Source organism: Cheilinus undulatus, linkage group 8 (assembly GCF_018320785.1).
Source record: "Cheilinus undulatus linkage group 8, ASM1832078v1, whole genome shotgun sequence".
Classification (NCBI taxonomy): domain Eukaryota; kingdom Metazoa; phylum Chordata; class Actinopteri; order Labriformes; family Labridae; genus Cheilinus; species Cheilinus undulatus.
Window position 1 is genome coordinate 25168834 of NC_054872.1, and position 22873 is coordinate 25191706.

The 22873-nt window shown below is 38.0% G+C and overlaps 1 protein-coding gene across 2 annotated transcripts; it reads left to right on the forward strand.

Moving 5' to 3' along the window:
• The first annotated feature begins 240 nt into the window (after positions 1–240).
• tax1bp1b (Tax1 (human T-cell leukemia virus type I) binding protein 1b) lies at positions 241–22214 on the forward strand. Of its 2 annotated transcripts, XM_041792788.1 has the most exons (18): positions 241–343; positions 3248–3441; positions 7338–7440; positions 10036–10226; positions 10438–10596; positions 11506–11654; positions 13226–13316; positions 14049–14234; positions 14411–14662; positions 15366–15536; positions 15909–15981; positions 16214–16332; positions 16661–16786; positions 17331–17417; positions 17993–18188; positions 20193–20350; positions 20790–20875; positions 21184–22214. In XM_041792788.1, the coding sequence occupies exons 2-18, from the start codon at positions 3265–3267 to the stop codon at positions 21380–21382; spliced, it is 2523 nt and encodes an 840-aa protein (XP_041648722.1). In that variant the 5' UTR covers positions 241–343; positions 3248–3264; the 3' UTR covers positions 21383–22214. The 2 variants fall into 2 exon arrangements, with proteins under 2 accessions (XP_041648722.1, XP_041648723.1); XM_041792789.1 differs by lacking the exon at positions 17331–17417.
• Positions 22215–22873: the final 659 nt, after the last annotated feature.

Here is a 22873-nt window from a genome sequence, read left to right on the forward strand (position 1 = left end):
CTGCATGTATAAAAGACAACATCAGTAAGACATACCTCTAAATCTATGAAGATCTTTATCATTTCAGTGGTCCTTGTTCGTATGACATGTTCAACTCGATATTTTTTAAATTCCATTTCATTTTTTGTCTTTGAAAAGGCTGCTGGAATGAGTTTTACCTGTTTTTCATAATTTCAGATAGTCAGTCGGGTGGGATTCCCAAGCATGCGATGTGGGTCTTTTCCGGAAATGACGTAATGTTGTTATTATTCCAGGAAGAGGGCACGGGGAAAGCACTGAACTGCGTCAACAATTGCTTTTATGTTACTTTCGGATTTCAGCTGTAATTCAATATGGCAACAGGGTAAGTAAAAAGACAAGTTAACAAATGTGACTTTTAACGAAAGGTTAGATTACATTGTCGTGGCTCGATATGTCTTCTATGACCACCTCGATCGACAGCGCTGCTAACTGTTTACGTTGGCTAACCTTGTCCTCTAGTTGTTAGCAGTGCTCTCTGGTTAGCACTTTTATCGATAAGGGCGTTTTAAATGTTTGTAATCTTACGCCGTGTTATCAAATTTGTGAAATGAATATTGCGATGTTTATTCTTTACAGTTAAAAGAGTGTCCATTACCTTTGGTTATACATGTCTTCTAACATGTAAGTAACGATAGCTAGCTAGCTGTGTAGCTAACTTAGCATGATATGATCAGTGTTTTCACATTAGGCCTCGCTTCGTCGCGTCCTTTCGACTGAGTTTTTTTTAAACAATTTCTGTTACTCAGCTTTAGGTTACAATAAGTGTTACATGTCTGGTTGAAATGTGCTTATTGCTATAAATGACAACAACATACAAAGTATAGGGTCGTCAACCGAGAAAAGAAATTGACAGTCAAAGGCCTCATTACGTCGGTCAAAATTTATCAGCTAAGGCTCAAAAGAAGATCGTCATTACTCATAACAGCTTTTAGAGTTGATACGTAACATTTAAAAGATTACTCTAGAGGAGCCTGCTGTCATTAAGTCTATAATGAATGAGGTGGTGCTTTGAAGGTATTTAAGACTGATTGATAAAAAAAAAAATTAAGCTTGCCAAGAACTGTTCTGACTAAGAATGACTTTAACCATCACGATGAAAGATGTTTTATGTATTTTTATTAATAGCTGTACCTTAGTATATAAGGTAAATCAAAGCTGTGCTTCAGTGTTCCCTACAAAGTCAACACTGAGGGCACAAAATAAATTTAACCTTCAGTGAGGTAAAGTGAATAAAAGAATAGAAGAATTTTCTAAATAAGAAAATGAAACTTGTCAGAAAGAGGAATCCTCTTATGTTTAAAGTATTTTTTTTACTTTTTAAGAAGAATTTAATGAAACTTAAATACTGCATGGTATAGGTCAGTGATCATTAACTGGAGGCCCCTGAGGCCACATCAGGCCCCCCACGGCTTCCCAACTGCCCCCTAGAGGATTATTAAATTAAGGAAATTTGAGGGGGGGACATGGAATGTCACTTTTTAGATTTTTCTTGAAGTCTGAATAAAATCTTCGACCTAGCAGCTTATCAGATAAGAAGCACACTAGTATTTCTTTAGTTTGGCATGGTAAACACATACTTATTATTTATATCCTGATTGAAGTTGCATGTTTTGCTTCAGTTTTCTACATAAGGCTCTTTGAGGGTGCAGTTTCCCCCTCTAAGAATTTTCATAGAAGATCTGTTCCCTGCATATGGTTTTGGCCAGTCACAACACAGCATATAAGCTCAGAGATTGACAGGCTGCAGTATAGTTGATAGGGACTGATCTCATGGTTAAAGGCTTAAATTCATTTTTGAAGGAATTAATGTTTTTACAAGAATATGTTCATTAGACAAAAATATTATTTTATTTCAGTGTTCAGCCTCACAATGTTGGCCAAGGAAAAACTGGCCCTTGTGAAAATGGAGTTGATGACCCCTGGTATAGGTTTTTTTTTTTTCTGTGTAGCAATGTTTGAGAAATCAATGTTCAAACTGAAGATCATTAAAGCTTCCTGTGATTATGTGATTTAAGGAGTTTTCCTAGATTTTTGTCATCAATAAATATGTCACATATAGCAGACCAATAAAAGACCAGAGAAATGTGTAAGGCTGGGCAGTTAATCAGAATGTAGATAAAAGCTTAATATGGCCTAGTGCCATTTTCAAATCACAGAAGATGCAGTATTTCTTTGCCTTGAAATGTATGCAAAAAGTACAAGCTTAAAGTTTTTTGGGATGTCATGCTTTACACATCAACAGCATTCAAGTGTCAATATTTTTCAAAATAGTTTGCAAAAAATCTTTCTTTCCCAATATATTGTACATTTCCATTATTATAAATAAGAATGAAATAATTGTTTCCCACTATACAACAATTCATGTTGCATAAATTGAATGTTGAAATTGATGAAGCACTGCTAACCTTTCACAACATTTGTCCCTTATACTGAATCTGAATGGTTGTGATTTGTACTGAAACCTTGTTATCAGGTGGTAGGTTATACTTTTTGTTCTGTAATCCTGGGTGGAACTCTGCTTTTGTCTCCCAATGACAAATTACAAATAGGTAGTCACTTAAGAGCAATTCATCAGAGGCAAACTTGGATTTTTTTTTTTTTCATTTTACATCTTTCAAGGAGTTTTTTAACTGTTCCTCACACAAAGCACATGACATACATTGCATTTGCACTGAAAATGTCATCATCTTTAAATGTTTCCAGAACCTTCAGCAACAAAAAAAAGTTTCTATTATACTCACTATTCATGAACTATCTTATATAAATAAAGTATATAAAGTAATAGATATATGCATGTGTGGTTTTAAATTGTTGAACTAAGATAAGTACGACACTTGCTTAACCTCAAATATGTTTGGTTTGGCGTACGACTTGATTGCCTCAAACAGTAATACTGGATTTTTGACTAGAGAGCGTAGTACTGTTTTTAAAAATGGGCTGAAACAGTTAGATGAAAAGATGTTTCCACTGTAAAAATCTAATGAGAAGTTCAAACGGCATCATGTAAAGTGCTTTTATTATCATTGAGCTCATATAATTTCATTTGATAAATTAGATTGTATAACAGCAGTAAAAAGTAATTGAATTATGCCCTTTTGCTAAATCAGTGTCTGACTCATAACACTGTTTTTCTATGTCAGATATTGTAAACAAATATATCCTAGATGTTGCTGTAGGTATCATTGTTTCTAATCACCCAACTTATTGTCTTTTCCTTCCTGTATAGCCACTGCTGAGTGATTTATGGCACTGTTCCTGGACGGGACTTTATTAAGTAACGATATGGACACATCAAACTTTGCCCACGTCATCTTTCAGAATGTGGGAAAGAGTTACCTGCCTCACGCTGCACTGGAATGTCACTACACACTGACACAGTTCATCAAACCTCATCCAAAGGACTGGGTCGGCATATTCAAGGTCAGTAACACTCATCATTGTGAAAGGTTTGCCTTGCACATTGAGTATCCATCAGATTCTATGAAAACCTTCAGTTGCAAAACATCATTTTAGCAAAGGTGCATGTAGGAACATACTCTATGTCCAAAGATTTAAAAAAAAAGTTTGATAATGTTACATGAACTCCTGTTGTCATCCGAAAACAATGTAACTGCTTGCATTTTAAGTCAATTAAATGGATTTTCAAATTGTTTTCTTAATGTAATAGATCCAGTCTGTTTATTTAGGGGAAGAGACCTCTGCAGATAATAAAGTCAAAGATAAAAACTTCAGGAGTCCTTAAGGCTAGCTAAGCAAATGCCAGCAGAAACTCAGCTCTCAACCCCTCCAGACTATTTAGTAGGTTAGTGAGAGTTCTGTGGATACTACTAACTGTTAATGTAAAACTTATTTATTAAAACCTTATATTAACATAAATTGTATTTTCTTTGTAAAAAGTCAAAAACACAGTCTTTAAACTGCATCGTTGATAACAAGGTCATACTAATAAACAGGAATTTAACTGGTACCAATGTACCACAGTGTCTTTAGGCCCCGTTTAAGGGATACGTATGGAGCCAGCAGCATATAGTGTGATCAAAATTGATCTTGAAAAGAATGTGCTCATACCCTACATTTATTTCATCCGGGGTTTAATTGTTTCAAACATTTGTGGTTGCATGTGTTTATGGTGTTTGAATGGTCAGCACATTATTTTCATAATGAATTTGAATGTTGATGCGGTTCTGTAAATGAAGTGACCTGCATGACTTCAAATCCATATATCAGTGTGATTAACCCTTGCTCCTATACTTCAGGATTTTACTGATAGATACATGTATTATTAATGTTCTGAGATTTTACAAATAAAATGGAGAGAGCTTTATTTGAATAGTTATTCGAACTGAGTGAATGTAAGATCTTTCTTTTCAAGGTTCAAGGTTATTTATTAGTATTCTAAAGGGTAAATTTGTAGTGCAGACTGGAGTTCAGCATGGCAGAATCAAAAACAATGCCAATTCACAAGATAAAATCTGACAAAATACACTAAAAACTAACATTAAATATTAAAAAACAAACATTGATGACTAAAACAAAGTCATGATAAAGCGCTTTTGAAGACCTCCACTTACAAATAATACTATAAAAAGTACTCAAGTGCTTTTGAAGACTGCCTGGATAATATTCCATTAAAGTTAAAGTGCTCATCTTGTGCTAGTTTTGTTGAGAAGGATCAGCAAAGCGATGACCAGAGCAAAGAGGTTGAAACTCTGAAAGGATGAGAACAGTCATGGAGGACAGAGCTGGCCTTACGCTAGCCTTGCTGTAAAGAATAAATATCTGATAGATTGATAAGTTTTTTTGCCCATGACTTGGTTAAGAGCGTTTTTGTTTTTAAAAGAAAAGTAACCAAACCATGAAACAAGGGGAAAAGAGAGAATAGTTCAATGAAGCTAGTAGAGTAAAACCATCAGTTTCATCAACGTGAAAACGAGCAAGTTTCCTAAGACAAAATAGACGTTGATGTGCCTTTTTATAGACTGCCTCACAGTTTCTCTCAAAGGTCAGTCTAGAGTACTTGTTCCAAGATATTTATAGATCTCAACACATTTAACAGCCTGGTTTTTGATTGTTGTAGGCTCATGATTTGTAGCATGGGCTCTAAAATCTATGACCATTTCCTTTGTCTTGAAAGTATTAAGCTCCTCAAAAGAACCATCACACCAGGTAGCACACTAATCTACAATGGGACCATGGTTTAACTCCTCATTGTAGAACAAACTCACAATGACTGAACCACCGAATAAATCTGTTCTCATGTTCACTTTTGCTTATGTTTTTATGAGCTCATTAAAGAAAAAAAACAAGTATTGGGACCTACACCATTCATAAGAGTGTTACACACAGATATTGCCATGTGAGTTAATTCCGTGTAATACAGTAGTTATTTTAGCCTCATCTGTACTAACTCTGGAAGCTGATAGAAGTCAGAGGAAGATGACTTCCACAGTAAGAGCGGCCTTATGTAAAGCCTTTGTTGTGAAAAAAATTTGATGTGATTCACTCCCTTGCGCTATTCATAAAGTTTGTGGAGTTGAGAAGCAGATACAGCAGGCGGCAACTGCCTCACTTAGAAATGAGGTCATGTAAGGCGACTGGATGTTGATTCTCTCCTGGTTAATCAGGTAATGTCCGGGGGCTGTTGAAATCCTGGATTCAGCACTCTGTTGGAGCTGGATACCACATCACATTGTGTTTAGCCTCGAGAAAGGCCCCAACTGGCAGTGTAGATCTTAAAATGACTAATTTGTCGAGCCTCTAAAACAGAGCTGAGCTGGGAAAGAATGAGTCCAGGGTTGTAAATCATGTGAATGTTCCTGGCAGCGCTAACAGAAGAGGAGTTTGGTGCCAAAGTTTTGCGTTCATAAGGATCAATAGACGTAGACAGATGTGCATCAGTGTTGGGCCCTTAACACACATTTAGTCTGTCAGATGATGTGTGAAACTGTCTGTAAATTTTCAGAAATATTCTTGATTTTGAATAATGAATATGCATTTAAAATACAGTATTCTCTCGTTTCTATTGAATGCATTTAAAGTATTCCCTTTAAATCATTCCCTGATGTTTAATTCATACCCTTTTACACAGTGATTCAAACAAATGCAGCAAAAATACTCCTGGTGGTAAATAGATGAGAGGCTTTTGCTTGCATTAATCCAACAGCCTTGTATCTTCAAACATTTATTGTGCTGCATGCTGTCTTGCAAGTTACTCTGGGAATGGTAGAGGAATGCTGTTGGGACAGGTTGTCAGTGCTGCCAGGAGAATGCTGCTTACTAATGAACCTGTCTCTGAGCACAACCTCTCAATGTAAGTTTGGTTTTTATGGGGCCTCTGTACCATCTCTACCTCCTCTCCTTGCATTCATACATACTGCAGGCCCGTCTGTGGTAAGTGAAAGAGTTCCTCTCAGAGTTTACACCCACCACCACCTCTGCTGCTCTAATGAGTGGACTGGTAAGGGCTAGCCTTCAGTAACGACACCCACTAACTAGGTGCAACTTTTAATTGCTTCCTGTTCTTTACTGCTGGAGGCTGGAAGTGCACTGGTAACAAGTGGGGGGTTTGGCGCACCAGAGCTGTCTATCTCTGGCTCTCATGAACACTTGCAGTATTGTAGCTAAAGGCTGTTCATACACATCTAAGAAAATGGAAGACTAAGCTAGATCTGTTGCAGCATGTACTAAATCTCGTCTGTCAGCTTTAGCGCTGTAAATATAATTTCTGTAAATTTTAAAAGTGACATCACACAACTTGCTCTCTATCTGTTACAGATGCTGTTGGTGGACTTAGTTTCACAGGTCTTGTTGTGGTTGCATGCGTGTGCTTGAGCCGAGAGCCAGCCAGCTCAAAGTGACTCTGATTTTGTTTGACAGTTTTATGGCATCGGGCTGAAGTTATGGATGTATTTTCTGCACTCCAACCTCGTCAGCCATCAGTTAACAACACATAAAATACTTATAATTACATTTTGGTTTTCATTTTCAAGTCACCTATGTATAAAATTTTCACCTATTTTCCTTTTCCTGTAAGAAGTGAGTTGTAGCTACATTTCCACAGATTGGCTTGAGGGCCAGGCCACATGCTTGTGGTGAGCTGGAACGAAAGTAGATGACAGAAAGAAAAAAGTCCCAGTTTCATAATCATGCATACATAGTTTAAACACTCCATGATAAATGTTATAAAACAGTCAGAGATATGTTGGAAGCAGCACTGTTGTTTCTAGGAAGTCTGCCTGTTAATGCTCCATTGTTATTATCCAACACTGATGTGGTGAGAATGTCTGCATGAATGGATTCCCTTCAATGTCCCACAGGTTGGTTGGAGCACAGCGAGGGACTATTACACATTCTTGTGGTCGCCGCTCCCTGAGAACTATGTGGAGGGCACCGCAGTCAACAGAACAGTGGTCTTTCAGGGTAAGATCATACCACGCATTTATATAACTTTGACACCTTTTTATAAGCAGATATCAAAGGGCGGCTCAAACAAATGTCAAATACCAAATCAGTGATACAGAGTTAATGAGAAGTTTTCCAACACAGATGTTTGGGCGAGTGTTAATGACATTCGTACTTTTTATGAAGAAATGGAAAAAAGAGAGAAATGCCGAAGTTCTAACTTCTCTTTGTTATAACTTGTGCAGCCATGCATTTATGTAGGTTTAAGCTGAACACAGTTCAGTTTCAGGTTCATCATGGATTTTCCTTTGCTTTGATTCTTTGTACTGCTACAAGGTATCTGCGGGGTCTTTAAAAATATTAAAAGTTGATACATAAATTTAGCAAAAATTAAGGCTTTTGAAAAATATTTTTAAGTCTTAAATAGAGCCCCACCAATTTATCAGCGGGCCGGTTATAGCGTTCCACAGATTAATCAACATCGGCCAATATGTAGCCGATATATCAACTTTTTTGCTGCGCTCTGCTCCTGTGCTCTTTGTGTGTCCATGCTAAACTCAGCCCAAGTGCCTGGCCCCTCCCCGTCAGACACAGAGTGCAGCAGCAGCTCTCCCTCACTCAGTGTTTCCAACTTAGCGACTTTGACGCTACATTTAGCGAGTTTTCAGACCCCTCTAGCGACTCTTTTTCAAAAAAGCAACTAGCGACAAATCTAGCAACTTTTTCTGGTGCTACTGGAGAGTTTTGGAGACTCTGACGTGAAAGCACGTATCGTTGTTGCTCTTCTCACTGAGCAGCGGGCGCAGCCGTGGGCCCCTCCCCGTCCCTAAGCACTCACAAGCAGCCCCGTCCTCTCGCAGTTCGACTGCAGCAGAGTAGAGGACTAGTGCTCGTTTCAGACTGGGATCGTGTTTTGCTGCTTGCGTGTGCCCCGCGTGTCAGCTCCGGTTCCTGCTGGTACGGTTTTCACACAGGGCGCGAGTTTCCTGTGTGTCAGCCGCATCTCCCTGTTCTCCCTGTTTATCTTTCCTGTGACATATTCTACCAGTGTGGAGACAGAAAGTTTCACTAATGGTAGATCTTTAGAGAACAGCTTTATAAAATAGGCGCATTTAAGCCTGTGGCCTTCTTCGGGGTTATCAAGAAACACATTGTAAACATATTCTATGTACTTATTTGCCATAACAATGTAAATATGGCTCTCCATGTATCATTTTCCTGTCTAATATGGTCCACAGCCACAGTATAAGACTATTATGCAGCATTTTAACGTCGTCTAAGTTGCATCTTTGTGAAACAAACAATGATAAATGCAACTGGTTATTCACATGTCCACATTTGTGTTCATGTACAGTACAGTATATATCCTGTGTATATCAATGTTCTTATTTCATATATCGGCCAAAGTATCGGTTATCGGCCTATATATCGGATATCTGCTGTTTTTTTAGCCCCCAATATCGGTATCAGCATCGGCCCCAAAAATCCCATATCGGCTGGGCTTTAGTCTTAAATGAAAGACTTGGAGGTCTTAAATCTTGAAGGTTAAAAAAGTCATATTCTGCTAATAAGGTAGCAATTAGTTTTTCTGCTTTTTTTTTTTTTATATTTCATTTGGAACTACGTCAGATCTGTTGGTCTGAGTCACTGAGCTGTCAGTGCGTCCTCAAACTCCACTGTGTCTCAAGCTAGCAAGTAAGATGTATGTGATTAGTGAAGTGTGTGTGTTAATTAGTGCAGCATGGTGATGATCTGTGATTATTCTGGACAATATTTTGATTCGCAATTACAATATAATCCATAAATGGTATTATAAGTCTACTTGCGTGGTTATCAAGGGGAAATGCAGATAATAGTGTAAATTTTTAAGTGTGTATTACTCAGCTCAAAACAAATAAATATTAAGTCGGCAACAAAACAAAACAAACCAGAAGTTTTTCACTGTAATGATTTAAACATAACAATATTTTACAAAAAATAAAAGTTTCCCTTTTTAAAAAGGTCTTTCTACAAAGTGCAATAGTGGCACTGTTGCAATCTCTAAATCCTTTCTGGTGGTGTTTTTGTTCACCTTTCAAGTGCTGCAAAATAGTAGTAGCCCTTTCTGTGTTTATAGTTACATAGTCTGACATTGAAGTTGCAGTTTCAATTGCAGTTAGATAAATCATGTAGCACTAGTGTTAATGATGCATAAGTGCAAGTTTTTGCAAATTGGTAGGGGGAGAAGGAGTTGGAGCCCCAACTGAGACAAGTATGTGGAAACATTTTACTGTTTATTGGAAATCAAACGCAGCTTTGTGGTAAAGCAGACTATGCTGATATTAGCACCATTTGTGGTAAGGCAAAAGGCAGCAGCAAGCTAGTTTGTGCACGACAAGAAAAAATACTACCAACATTGTCTTTACTGTCTTGTCACATTTTTATCCTACAGTCAGCACAAAACATTTATGAAACTGTTGCTGATGTAATGGGTTGGTAATTGAAGATGCAATAGGGTTTTAAATGTATGAAGAGGGTCTTGAATTATTAAATGTTTTGAATTTAAAGTCAGATTTTCTGTGTATACCCTGTGCTATACTCTGACAGCACTGACAGGATGTTATTTTCACTCAGGATATTATGTGCCCAACGACGACGGTGAGTTCTACCAGTTCTGTTATGTGACTCACAAAGGAGAGATCAGGGGAGCCAGCACGCCGTTCCAGTTTCGTGCCAACAGCCCTTCAGAGGATGAACTGCTTACTGTGGAGGATGAATGCAACTCTGACATCCTGGTGGTCACCACCAAGGCTGGCTTCCTTGAGGTACAGTCTGCTTAAGCTTCACCGCCACATTGTAGATCAATCATCTAAGTACTTCTACAGCTGTCTTATTTTTAAATATCTGATTCTGTGTGTTTGTGAATGAAGTGACTCAAAGTGTAAAAAAGCGGAACATACTATTTTAGACCAGTAATGCATTTAAATGTTTATGTAAATGAGCCAAACATCCAGACCAAATTTTTATTCTGTGCAGCAAAAGGTGGAAGAAGCCCAAAGAGAGAAAGACGAGCTGGTCAAGAACATGGCCCTCCTACAGCAGGAGAAGGAGCAGCTGGAAGCAGAGAAGGAGCACCTGCAGAAGGACTACGAGCAGGAGAAAGAAGCCTGTGCCCAGCTGAGACGAGAGAACCAAGTAAGCCAAGAACAGGGTTCTTTTTTTAAGGGCAGAGAGGTGTGTCAGCAGTTAGGAGGGGAGAAGCATGTTTGTTGCTGCTGTGAAAATGTTGTCAGTGAAGCAAAAACTTTGATCCCTTTTTGTTGAATAGTTCAGTCCTTCTCTGTCGTTGATCAAACAACAGAAAATGTTAAATATTTTTCCCTTTATGTTTGTTGTTGTTTTGTAGTTCCTGTAGTACATTCAAGGAAAGTTTTACATCCGGCCAAACAGTCTTTTAGCCCCCCCTAGTGAAGGGCTGCAGATATGCAGAGCTGCTCAGCTCATGATGCCTTAAAAGTATAAATCATACACTGACAGATATGAATGTCTGTTTTATCAGACTAGTTATTTAGATTTTTATAGTGTAACATTAAGTCTTAAAAGCAGTGTCAGTAATGATTCATATAGCTGTAATAAATCTACTGGTTTTAAAATGGCTTTCAGATGAAAACATGATTACAGATTTTGTGGCTGTTAATTTTATGACTATACTTTTTATACGATTTTTTATGTGGTGTGAATATAAAGAATCCAAAATTTGGTCTATAAACATACTGTTAAAAAATAAGTTCCTCTTGGTTTTTTTGTTGTCATCTTTCAAGTTTGAAAACTCTTTAGAGAGCCGCAATGATCACTTTAATTTTAGGTATTTCAAAGACAATGAATGTACTTGGGTTTTACACACTTTCCCCACAGACAGAGATGGAAATGATTCACCAAGAAGTTTCTTATTTCCTTACTGAGTTTGTCCAAACCTAATGAGTATAATGCCATAAAAAAATCAGCCTTATTGGTTTTAGAGCACATACAGTATTGCACTTTTGGAATCTTCTTTTGCCCTTTTTTCAATTTTAATTTTGGAAAATATATTTAATAATCTCACAGGACGTGCAGAATTCATCCCATGCCCTCCAAGAGGAGAAAGAGGAAGTGAAAAGAAGGCTGGACGAGGCTACAGCTAGAGTCATACAACTGGAGGAGGATTTGATTGGAGTCACTCAGAAGGGCCTTCAGAAGGAGACTGAGCTGGACAGGTGAGCTAAAGACAGGCAGGTGGTTGAAGATGAACTCATTTATTAAATGCATTAATCTAAGTATGGAGAGACATAAAGAAATAATTAGGCTCACTTTAAGAATTGGTGTTTATTTTTGTCATCTGTGTAAAAGACTCATTAAAGTTGTGTACAAATAAAAACAATTAGACACCAGCTTGAAGTTGATCTTTTAGACTATCTCAGGGAAAAGTGTCTACTTTTAAAAACATGTGAGGAGACGAAGTCTCCTTTTTTACTTATCACCAATTTTTAGGGGTGTAATGGTAAACTTAACTCACAAAACAATATTGATCATGATCACATATCACTGGGTTCACTGGACAATTTTACCAAAATTTCTTTTATGGTTTTAATTTTTTTTAGACACATGAGATTGAACTGATTTAGAAATAAATAGGATTTTTTATTTCAATCTCCTAACAATAAAAATGCAAAATACTCAATTTCCTTATTTTTCATCAGTGAACTTAAGTAATAATGATTAATTGCAAAGTTGTATAATTAAAACTAAAACAGTGATTTAAAAAAGTTACACTGAAAAGTGCAACTGCTTCAGCTACTGATGTCAAACAGATGGAGTCGACGCAGAAAGTGCCCTCTATCGGTTTAAAAACTAATGCATAGCAGTTTGTTTGTTTTTGTTGAGTTGATTTAAATTGTCCATATTTGTATTGATTTTGCTTATATTTTGAGGTTCTTTTACATCCCTAGCAGAATGCTTTATGTTTTATTGAAGCATAAAATACATTTAAGACTGTTTTTATGGTATTCACAATTATCAATCCAGGGTTCCTGTAAATCCTTAAAAGCCTTTAACATGTTCTAAACTGCAAATTTCAAATTCAAGGCCTTTAAAAGTCAGATTTTTTTCAGTGAGAGGCTCTTTGACTTAGATTTGTCCTTACATAATCTTCATTTTCTTGCCAAACATTAGACATATTTCTCCACAAATTTTTGCACATTTCTGAGGAATTTCGTGTTGGATTTTCTTAATTTCCTGGATGAGGATTCCAAACCCTTCTCTGATTTTATCTGACCCACTGTGATTAAATAAACTCTGCACTGATGTAAAACACTCGTCCAGTTCTAATATCTTGGCTACCAAGGTGCCTCCTAAAAATTTGTGCAGCTCATCCCTATTTTAACAGATCTTCCCTTTAATAATTAAACTGTTTAGAATCAGCTTAGCACACTTGTTATATAATAATTATTACCATATGGCATATTGATAGAAGAGAGGCATTAAATGTGACAGATTTGGTCATTTGAGACTGAAAATGTCTCTGTCTTATACCTTTTGACATTTTGTAAACAGCTGATTGAATCAGAAAATTCAGCCCTGGTCTGGTGTACTGAGAAATCTCATTATGCCTTTTTTTTACTGTATCCTCCACATAAAGTAGTATTACTAAATTCAAAAGGTCTTAAAAAGTCTTAAATTGGATTTTAAGAGCAAATCGGATCCATGTCAGCCTTAAAAAGAAAACTATGAACTTTAAAACTGAGGGGTGATACAAGTTTTGGCTAACAATTTAATGATGTCTTTTTAGCCTTAAGGACAGAGTGAAGAAGCTTACAGCAGAGAAGGATGCTCTTGAATCACATCTGAAAAATGAAAAAGATGAGAAAGAACTGTACAAGGTAATGTCTGAGTATAATTGATATTTTCTTTTATAATTATCAATCCCAATAGACGTACTCTGGATATTTCTTCCTGTGTCAACCATTCTAACATTTCATGTTCTCACATTAAGATTAGTAATAAATTAAGGTTTTCAAAATTCAGATAAAAAGCAACAAGGCACTTCCCTATCACATGATTTTTATTTCAAAGGGGTAGGCATAGCAGTGGCTACTCACTATTTTAGCAACACTTTACAATCTGTACACATGAGATACGTCAGAATTGGACATCCAGTCAATTGACTTTTCCTGTTTTTCACTTTTACTGCTGTGATAATTCTGCATACTCTCACCCAAATTTTGAGTCTAAACAGGGCATGCCTTATTCCGTCCTCCCCTGGTCTATGTGGTGTTTGTGTGTCTTTGTTGTGGTGGGCACCGCACAGGAACTGGGAGTGCCACATGCAGTACTGTCGCCACGGAAATGGAGTCAAAGCCCATACCTAATTTAACTCACACCATCACTCTGGGGCTTTTTGCATAAAGAAAACTTTATGGGCCTATCTCAATCTCTGTTTTGTAGTTGAGGTCATGCAACATTTATTTTATGGTCATATGCTCCTTGGTTCATGATCGTGATTGCTGTTGTATAAATGAGGCAAAAGCCGACGACTTTGAGTTTTATAACTTCTCCTGTGTTTTATCACTCCTTCTGTCTGCATGTGGCTGTGGGTCATACGTGTGTAACAGATTCACCTGAAGAACCGAGAGCTTGAAAACACTAAGCTGAGTGCAGAGCTGCAGATGCTGAAGTCTGTCGATGTGAACAAGGAAAACACAATTGCTCAGTTTAAAGAGGAGGTTGGACGTCTGCAGGCATGCCTCAGTGACAAGGAGAAACAGTACAGAGAGATCCTGGCCAAAGTCCCCCCCTTGGTACAAAGACTTTCACTATCAAGCTTTAAAATGTCACAGTTACCATATAGATTAGTCATGTGCAGTATAATTAACTTTATAAGTAATATGATCATAGAATAGGAGCAATGACAAGATTGTTTAAAAAATAAAGGTATAAGGAAACCCCCAACCAAGTGGTTTTTGTTCCCTGGCAGGGTGATATGAAGGCCCTGCGGGAGCAGCTTCGGCAGAAGGAGGAGCAGCTCCAGGCCAGCCAGCAGCAGTCCTCCCTGTTAGCCGCTGAGCTGAGGGATGCCTCCAGCACCCGGGATCGTACCATGTCTGAGCTCTACCACATGAAGCTGGAGGCTGATGCTCTCCGCCAGGCCAAAGCTGAAGCTCATGCCCAGTGTGCCCGCCTTGAACGCCTGGTGGAGCAACTGAAGGCAGAGGCCAAGCAGGAAGCTGTAAGGATGTTAATCAAGCTGCTGAAAAACTTTGATTAATTTAATCAGCCCTCTGGTGAAACATTACATTTATTAGATGGGTTAGTGGTGTGTAAACACAGAAACTGTCTTTAGTTTGTTTATATTTGGTTAGTAGCAAGGAAATATCAAAGTTTTGATATAAATATTAAGTAGTTTTTGGTAACTTGCAAAATAACATATTTCCAAAGTGATAGCCATTTAAAAATCTCATATAAAAGATTAAATTTCATTCCAGCCTAGATGATAGAAGCCACTTTGCATTTTTTGATCATATTAAGATACAAAATCGGTATCATTAAATAGTAATAGTAACATTCAGCTTTATGATACCTAAGAACAATGAAATTGTATGGTTATACATTATGATAGAGTTGTTTTATTTGACACATTATACACTTTATGTTTTGGTAAAGCTATTACAACTACTTGTCTCTTTCACTGGAGGCCTTCTGCTATTTTTCTACCAAAAGCTCTATTTCCTTTATTTTTCAAAAGTCAACCATCAGAAATAAACAAAATACAAAGAAAACCTTCTTCTGAACAGCATAGTTTTACTAGTTCACAAGATTTCCCCACTGTTACAAACTTTTTTGGTCCTCCTGGTTGTTGTAGAACTGTCTGTGTCCAGTTTTCTGTGGTCTTAGCTGGTTTTCTTTGTTGTTCTATATTCTTTAAACACCAGGCCAAAACAGAAGAAGAAGCGGCTACAGACCCAGCCGTCGTAGCAGAGCTGCAGAGAGAAGTGGAGGACCTGAAGCTGCGGCTGCACATGGCTGCAGAGCACTACAAGGAAAAATACAAGGAATGTCAGCGCCTGCAAAAGCAAGTGCTGAGACTCTCCGAACAGCAAGGGGTAAGTCCCAGCAGATACCAGCAGACATAATATATTTACTTGTCCCAGAAAGTGAAAGAACAGAACCAGTGTTAGATTCCTTTAACATTATGCATGTGTGCTACACCCCACTTAACACATTCATTTTTTGTTGACTGAAATGAGCTGTAAAACACTCATGGATAAGATGTTTTCATCTTTATCAGTATAAACTTATACAGTTACATACCTCTTTACACATTTACACGTTAACTGCTTCTTTTTGTTTAAATGTTTAGCTGTCCTATCCCCTTTGTATTAGGCTCAAGCCTGAACAGTTTAATTTTCCTATAGTTTGATGTTTCTGTCTTCCATTTCCACAAAGAACTAATTTCTAGCACTTTTTGTCTGTAGGACCTGAAGAGATCCTCAGCACAAGAGGCCACAATAATCCCTGCATCAGGGAGTCCAGACACATCAGTGCCAGGTATATTATACATAACTGTGCCAAACTATAGCGATACATTTAGGACGAAACTTGGATTCAGTTTACTATGAATAGCCTTGTATTTTTTCCATTTTGAAGTCAATTATATTTTTTTCATAATTTAGATGTTGGTTCATCTGTCTAAGGATAGACAGATGAATCAGTAATAATATCACATTGACACCATTGTTTTCTGCCAACAAACTGTCTGATGCCATCATTGTCTCCACAGGGAGTCCAGGTTCAGCTGATCCCATGTTGGAAGCCATAATCCAGGAGAAGCTCAAAGGCATCAGCAGAGAGGCATCTGACAGGAATGACAAGTACAGGAAATGCAAGCAGATGCTTATGGTAAGAAATGTGCTATTTAAATTGTTCTTTTAGTAAAAGGTTTATTGGATGAGTTATAAAAGAGTTCAATCAAAAAGATGTTATACATAAAAAATCCAGCTGCAGATGTTCTTCAGAAAGCAACCTCTAAACACACTGTAGGATTTGTATGGACTTAAATGCCTTAACATTGCAAAAAATATTTAAAATGGCCTATGGGTTGTGACCCTAAGAGTCATGAGACAAGAGTCATGACCCCATCCCTGATATACAGTATCTACTGTCTGTATTTTATTAGAGGTATATTATTGAAACTGTTTTTGTTTGTTAATATCTGTTCATTGTTTAGGAGGAGAAGGAGCGTAGCTGCATGTTTGCTGAAGAGCTGGCAAAGATGGAGGTGAAATTTAAGGAGCAACTGAAGACCAATGAGAACCTGAAACTGCAGTTGGCAGCTGAGGAGGATCGCTACAAGGTCAGCTCATCAAACAGCATTTAGAGTGCAGAAACTTAGCTCTGTGCTCAGGCTGTCTTACTGTGTGGCTCTGCTGTGTTCTTTCTTTGGTTGCTCCCTGTGTGTCGTTACCTTTGCATGACTGGTATAGCTCAGAGATTGAGCTTTGATGCTATCTCCCCCTTGAAAACAGTCACTCTGACAGTGTTGTTTATGAGCAGGCTGATCTGCAGGACGACATTTTACTGCTGTTTATGTCAGGCTCTGCAGACGAGCTCAGCACCGCTCTGAAGAGTCATCTCCAGTTGCTGGGCTAATGCTGTGCTTGGCTCAGGTCAGGCGGATATTTGCTTAGTGCCACTGAGGAATTCAAACAGGTTGTTTTGCTTCTAGCAATATTGTACATAAATCAGCCCTTCACTAAGGAAAGCTTTTTACAACTGCATCAATTAATGTCAAGTACTGAGGTCTGACAGAATTTAAATGATGCCCCCTCATTCAGCATGTTGGAGAATTAAAAATGTTTATTCATTTTCTTTTTTTTGTTTTGTTTTTGTTACTTTAGAGCCAGGTAGCTGAGAAGGGCCGGGAGCTGAAGGAACTGAAGGACACACTATCACTTGTTGTTAAGGAGAAGGAAAAACTGGAGGGGGTTAGTGACAGCTTCCATTTTTTGCTTTTATAGACTTTTGCCACTCTAAAAACAGTCTCTGAAAGTGCCAATCCTCTGCCTTTTTCCCACTCTGTGTTTAAAACGCCTCTAATTGTAGAAGCAAAGTAAATGAGTTCTTATTTTCCATTTCATTACTCTGGACCACAGAAAGGCCCTCACTGACCTAAAATATTGCTCCGAGGTAATGCTGTTGTAGCTAAGAGGAGCAGAATGACCCAATTTGAGGTTTAGACTATAAATTAAATTGGCGTCTGTGACTAACCTCAATAAAACACAGCGTCCCATTCCCTTTGAAAATGAGATGAGTTGCTGCTTTAATGAAGGCGCTAATTAAACTGTTTGCGTGAGCAAGAGAAAAAGCAAGAAATCACAGCTCGGAAGCTGCTGGCTGATTGGAAGTGTTGAATTTTAACTTGCTCTGAGAGACACAGAAAGATGAAAACAGACATCTGATTCTTCTGAGAACATGTTGATAACCGTGGCACAAACTGAGTTTGCATTTGGGCTCTGCTGTTTTGAAAATTTGTCAAGATGTTGCTGTTTCTTTCCTTCAGGATCTCCAGAAAAGCAGCAGGAAGGGTGATCAGGTGACTGGTGAGAAAAGCAGTCCAGATATCACACAGTCCAGTGTGCCTTTATTCCTGCAGTACCCTGTCCCTTACACCCAGGACGCCCCCACACCTCTTCTGGTCTCTCAAAGTCCCAGCAAGCTGCATTTTGGAAATCCTTACTCCATCTCAGACTCTAAAGGTCAGCTTTTCTGAGACACATTTGTTTTGGTGAAATTTATCCAGCAACTATTGTTATAACTGACTAGAGATGCAGAGATTCCTTATCATGAATATGATAACCAAAATTATCAAGGTTATCAGTTTTATCAGTTATTGTGAAAATGTGCTGAAATGTTCAAAAAGTAGTGATTTATCACACTGAAATAATTCCACAAAGTTTAATATTTAAAAAACAAAATTAAGGCTGCATGTTCATAGCCGCCTTTTTTTTTGTGCTGGCAGCGCTCAAGACCTCAGTACCAGAGCACTTCTTGTCAGTGCTTATTGTTGCTATGTTACAAAAAATGAATCCCGCTTTCCTCAGCAGAATCAGTAAAGTTGTTTTAGAATAGATCTATGTGTTTCATGTTTCTGTATTTCAAGGAAATATCACACAGAAGACATACAGACAATGTAAAGGAATCACATTCACTAACATAGGCAGCAACTGCAGACCTGTGAACTACCCTCTAAAAAGACGAAGAAAGCTCTCTTCTGCTGTTGTCAGATGTCCTGCACCTTCTTGATTTTGATTGGCCAGTGAGGAAGAAGTGACATTGACAAGTAAAGCGCTGTCCCAAAAGTTGAAGAGTTTTCAACTGAGAGTGCTTTAAGAGCATCTACAAAAACAGTTGACGTTGAGGGTGTTTTTTTCTGCCAGGCACTGACGCTCAATGCTGGACTACATTGGTTTTGAATTGAAAGTAAGCACTGCCAGCACTAAAAAAATGGCGATGGACACAGGCCTTAAATTAGCAGTGCAGAGGACTGTACACTTTTTGTTTGTATAAACATTAAAATATTAGCATGTAAAAATTAAACATACTGTATGAAAACCGCATTCAATTTGCACTAACAAAGATGAATTTTTGACATTTTCCAATATCCTTTATTTTTACCCTTGATATGAAGGGGAAAAACATAGCAGTCATATTTTCCGCCAAAGGCTATCATGTGTAGAGATTCAGAGGAAAAGAGAAGTGTAACACTGGGTGATCAACATTGAGATTAAGCAGAGTGGGGTAGCGTTTTTAGTTAGAAACATAGTGTTGATTCAGAGAAATCAGATGTTTTCAGATTGTTTAACAGCAGTTACGCTCTTAAAAAATAGACTTGGAAACACATCAGCACAAATGTGCAGGAAGTTGTTCATATGAGCTTTCTGTGTTTTTTTAATCACACATTGTAGGGTGATGGAGAGCAGAGGAGAGAGGCAGCAGTGTCTCCTGATCCTTAAAACTTTATCTTTATGTCCTGTGTGGACTTATTTTCAATTCACTGCAGTAAGCAAACCCAGGTAGCATGCTGTCTGGACATTATTTACTGTGATATTAAAGCATACTTTTCACAAAAAGTTTTATTGATAATTAGAATTTGAACAGTATGATAATTAGGGGTGTAACTATTCAGAGGTGGTAGTCTACAGATAAGTCCTTTGTCTTCATTGGTTTGTGCTCTGACATGCACTGCCAACTATGAGACATTATTTAGACAGGTTTGTCCCTTTCCAAATCATGTCCTGCCAGCTGAATTTACCACAGGTGGACTCCAATCAAGGTGTAGAAACATCTGAAGGATGATGAGTAGAAACAGGATGCACCTGAGCTCAATTTTGAGTGTCATGGCAAAGGCTGTGAACACTTGTGTACATGTGATTCTCTTGTTTTTTATTTTTTATATATTTACAAAAAAATTAAAACAAACTTTTTTTCACTTTGTCATTATGGGATATTCTGTGTATAATTTTAAGGTGAAAAATGAATTTAATCCATCTTGGAATAAGACTAACATAACAAAATGTGGAAAAAGTGCAATGCTGTGAATACTTTCTGGATGTACTGTATGAACATTAGTGCCACCTGTATTGGCAGGTAAACACCTTGCCACATGTGTATGCATCTGTTTGATGGAAGCTGTTAACTGTTTCATGCCTAATGCAGACTTGTGTTGACATTAGCTCTCTCCATGAATTCTCTTCCTTCAGATGAGGAAGATGAGGATTTCTCAGATGACCAGCTCCTGAGGCTTCCCCCTGTGGGCCCACCCTCCTGGGACAGTAATGTGGTGTGTATCCAACCCACCCGCAACCCCAGCCGGCCAGAGGGACATGAGGAGTCAGAGGAGAAGCAAAACAACAACAATGTAAGCCTCTCAGCTTTTTGTTAGCTTTGCTGAGTTTTTGGTATTTGTTTTCTCTAATTTAAAGCTGCAGTGAGGAACTTTCAGGTTTTTCTAATTTTAACGACCCTCTGGGCAGAGCAGGACAAATTATCTCTGTTGATGTTGTCATGGACATGCGTAAAGAGCATTTTTCTGTTGAAATATCTCAGCCTTTTTAAATTTAAACATCTGACATGCAACACACAATAAACATTTGGCTGTCATCCATGTGTAGCCCTTGGCATGGACGGCAGCATTTTAAAACAACTTCAGAAATCAGTTTTCTTCCTGATTATTTTGTTTGTTTTTTAGTTCATATAGAAGAATTAGTACAAATTTCATTCTGTTCTATAAGCAACTATAAACTTCTCATGAGAGCTTTGAGCCTATTTTTAAGCTTGTTTTTCTTCTTTCTTTTCAGGGTAATACCAATGAACAGCCCACAGCAACAGAAACACACAGCCCATTTGTGAACGATGGACAAACTGCCTTCTGCTTTGATCCCAGGTAACATAGCCTCACACGCCCCAAATTCTCATAAATGCTGTAAAAGATTGCCGCACCCTGCATTCTCTAAACCTGTGCATTGTGCCATGTGTAAAGTGTTTGTTCTGCTGCACAGCCCCCTTTTGTTTGAATTAGTCCGGCAGCAGGCCACCCACATTGCAACAGACAGATGCTCTTTATTAGCCTGCACTCCTGGTTTGCCCACATCATCACTTGCTTGCTTATTAACCAGAGCTTTCTCTCTCTCTCTCTCTCTCTCTCTCTCTCTCTCTCGCTCTCTCTCTCTCTCTGATTCTTCTCGTGTGCAGCATGGACATGAAGCGCTGTCCATTGTGCGAGGTCATCTTCCCGCCCAACTACGACCAGAGCAAGTTTGAGGAGCACGTGGAGAGCCACTGGAAAATCTGCCCTATGTGCAGTGAGCAGTTTCCGCTCGACTGCGACCAGAAGGTGTTTGAGAACCACGTGCTCACTCACTTTGACGGCCACCCGCTCAACTTTGACTAGAGAAACAAAACAAAAAAAAAAATCAGCACATCCGGTCCGCCTACTTCCTGTCACCACAGAAATCAATCACTCTGCACTCTTTTCTGCATGTAATGGTGTGAACATTCAGTCTTTAGGACTATACTGACTTTCGCTTTATTACTTAAACTTAGAGAAACACTTTGAAGTGATGTGACATTTTAAAATGATGTTCTAATTCGATATATGAGGCAGGGCTTCTGATTCTGCAGATCAGGATGTTTTTTATTATTGGTTGAAGGTTTACCGGCAATTTGAAGACTAATTTAGTTGGATATGACTGTTTTAAGAATACATACTGACTTTAAATTGAATCAGTTGTTACACACCAGGATGTAACGAATCAGGGAAAGAGATAAGTGTTTACCAAACTTACATTCAAAACATGAAACCAAATGGTTCCCCCCGCTAACATCATTGTACATGTCAGTCACTCATTCTTTATAAAAAGCAGCCTTGGTGCACTGTATGCAGTCAGGGAGAAACCTTCAGTGATTATACAGTATATCATCAGATCATCTATTTTAGAATAATTAAAGCCAATGATATTGTGAAAGCCTTTGATTCTTTGTGTATGTTATTATAGGTTTGTGTTCTGTTAGGTTTCCTTTGTTTGGATTATTTAATTGGGTTTTTGTGTCTTTGAAAGCATCCATATCATCAGCTAATCAGTGCATGCTGAGCTTTCTGTTAAATTCCCTTCTTTTTGTTCCTCTCTTTTACAGCATTAAATTAATTTACTCATAGAAATGTCTCATTTGTTAAGTGAGTTTCATGTATCTAATATGAACCAATAAAGTCTGTTTGAAACTGATTTTGTTTGAATGCAGTAATTGAATTGTTTTTACTTAATCAGTATAAAAACCTCGTTGGTATTAAATGTCTTGTCAGGAGTGTCCTGGCCAGGACAGGTAGTAACACAGTTAAACCTTTAGACAAACAATGAACAGCCATACAAACAAAATTTCAAACACATGAATACAATGAAAGACACTAATAAACCTATCAAAATGTCAGGTATTTGTCAAGGTCAGCTACAATCAGAATGCATCATTCAAAGCATCTGCAGCCAGATGCATCTGCCTCCAAATCATTCAACTCTGTCTTCAAAAAATCCAGTGAGACCAGACCCTTCAGTTAAAGTCTGTCTGTTAATCATAGCAGGTAAAGGGAGCATCGAACCTAAACTTTATTTTCTTTCAGAAAACAGACCCTCCCCAGTTGTGATTTATTGATGGTATCAATGCATGTGTGTTGGATTGGTAGCATTGGTGCTAGCATCCTGGCTAACAGTTACATCATTTTGGAGCTGAAAGATGTGTGAAGCTGTTGGTTCTGATGTTGAAATTATTGTGACACTTTTTAACCAACCCACTCTGACACTTTAAAATAAACATCTTGCCATTTGTTTTTGCTACTTTAAACTCATTATTGCTGCTTATTGCCACTTCTTTTTGTCACTTTTAACCCATT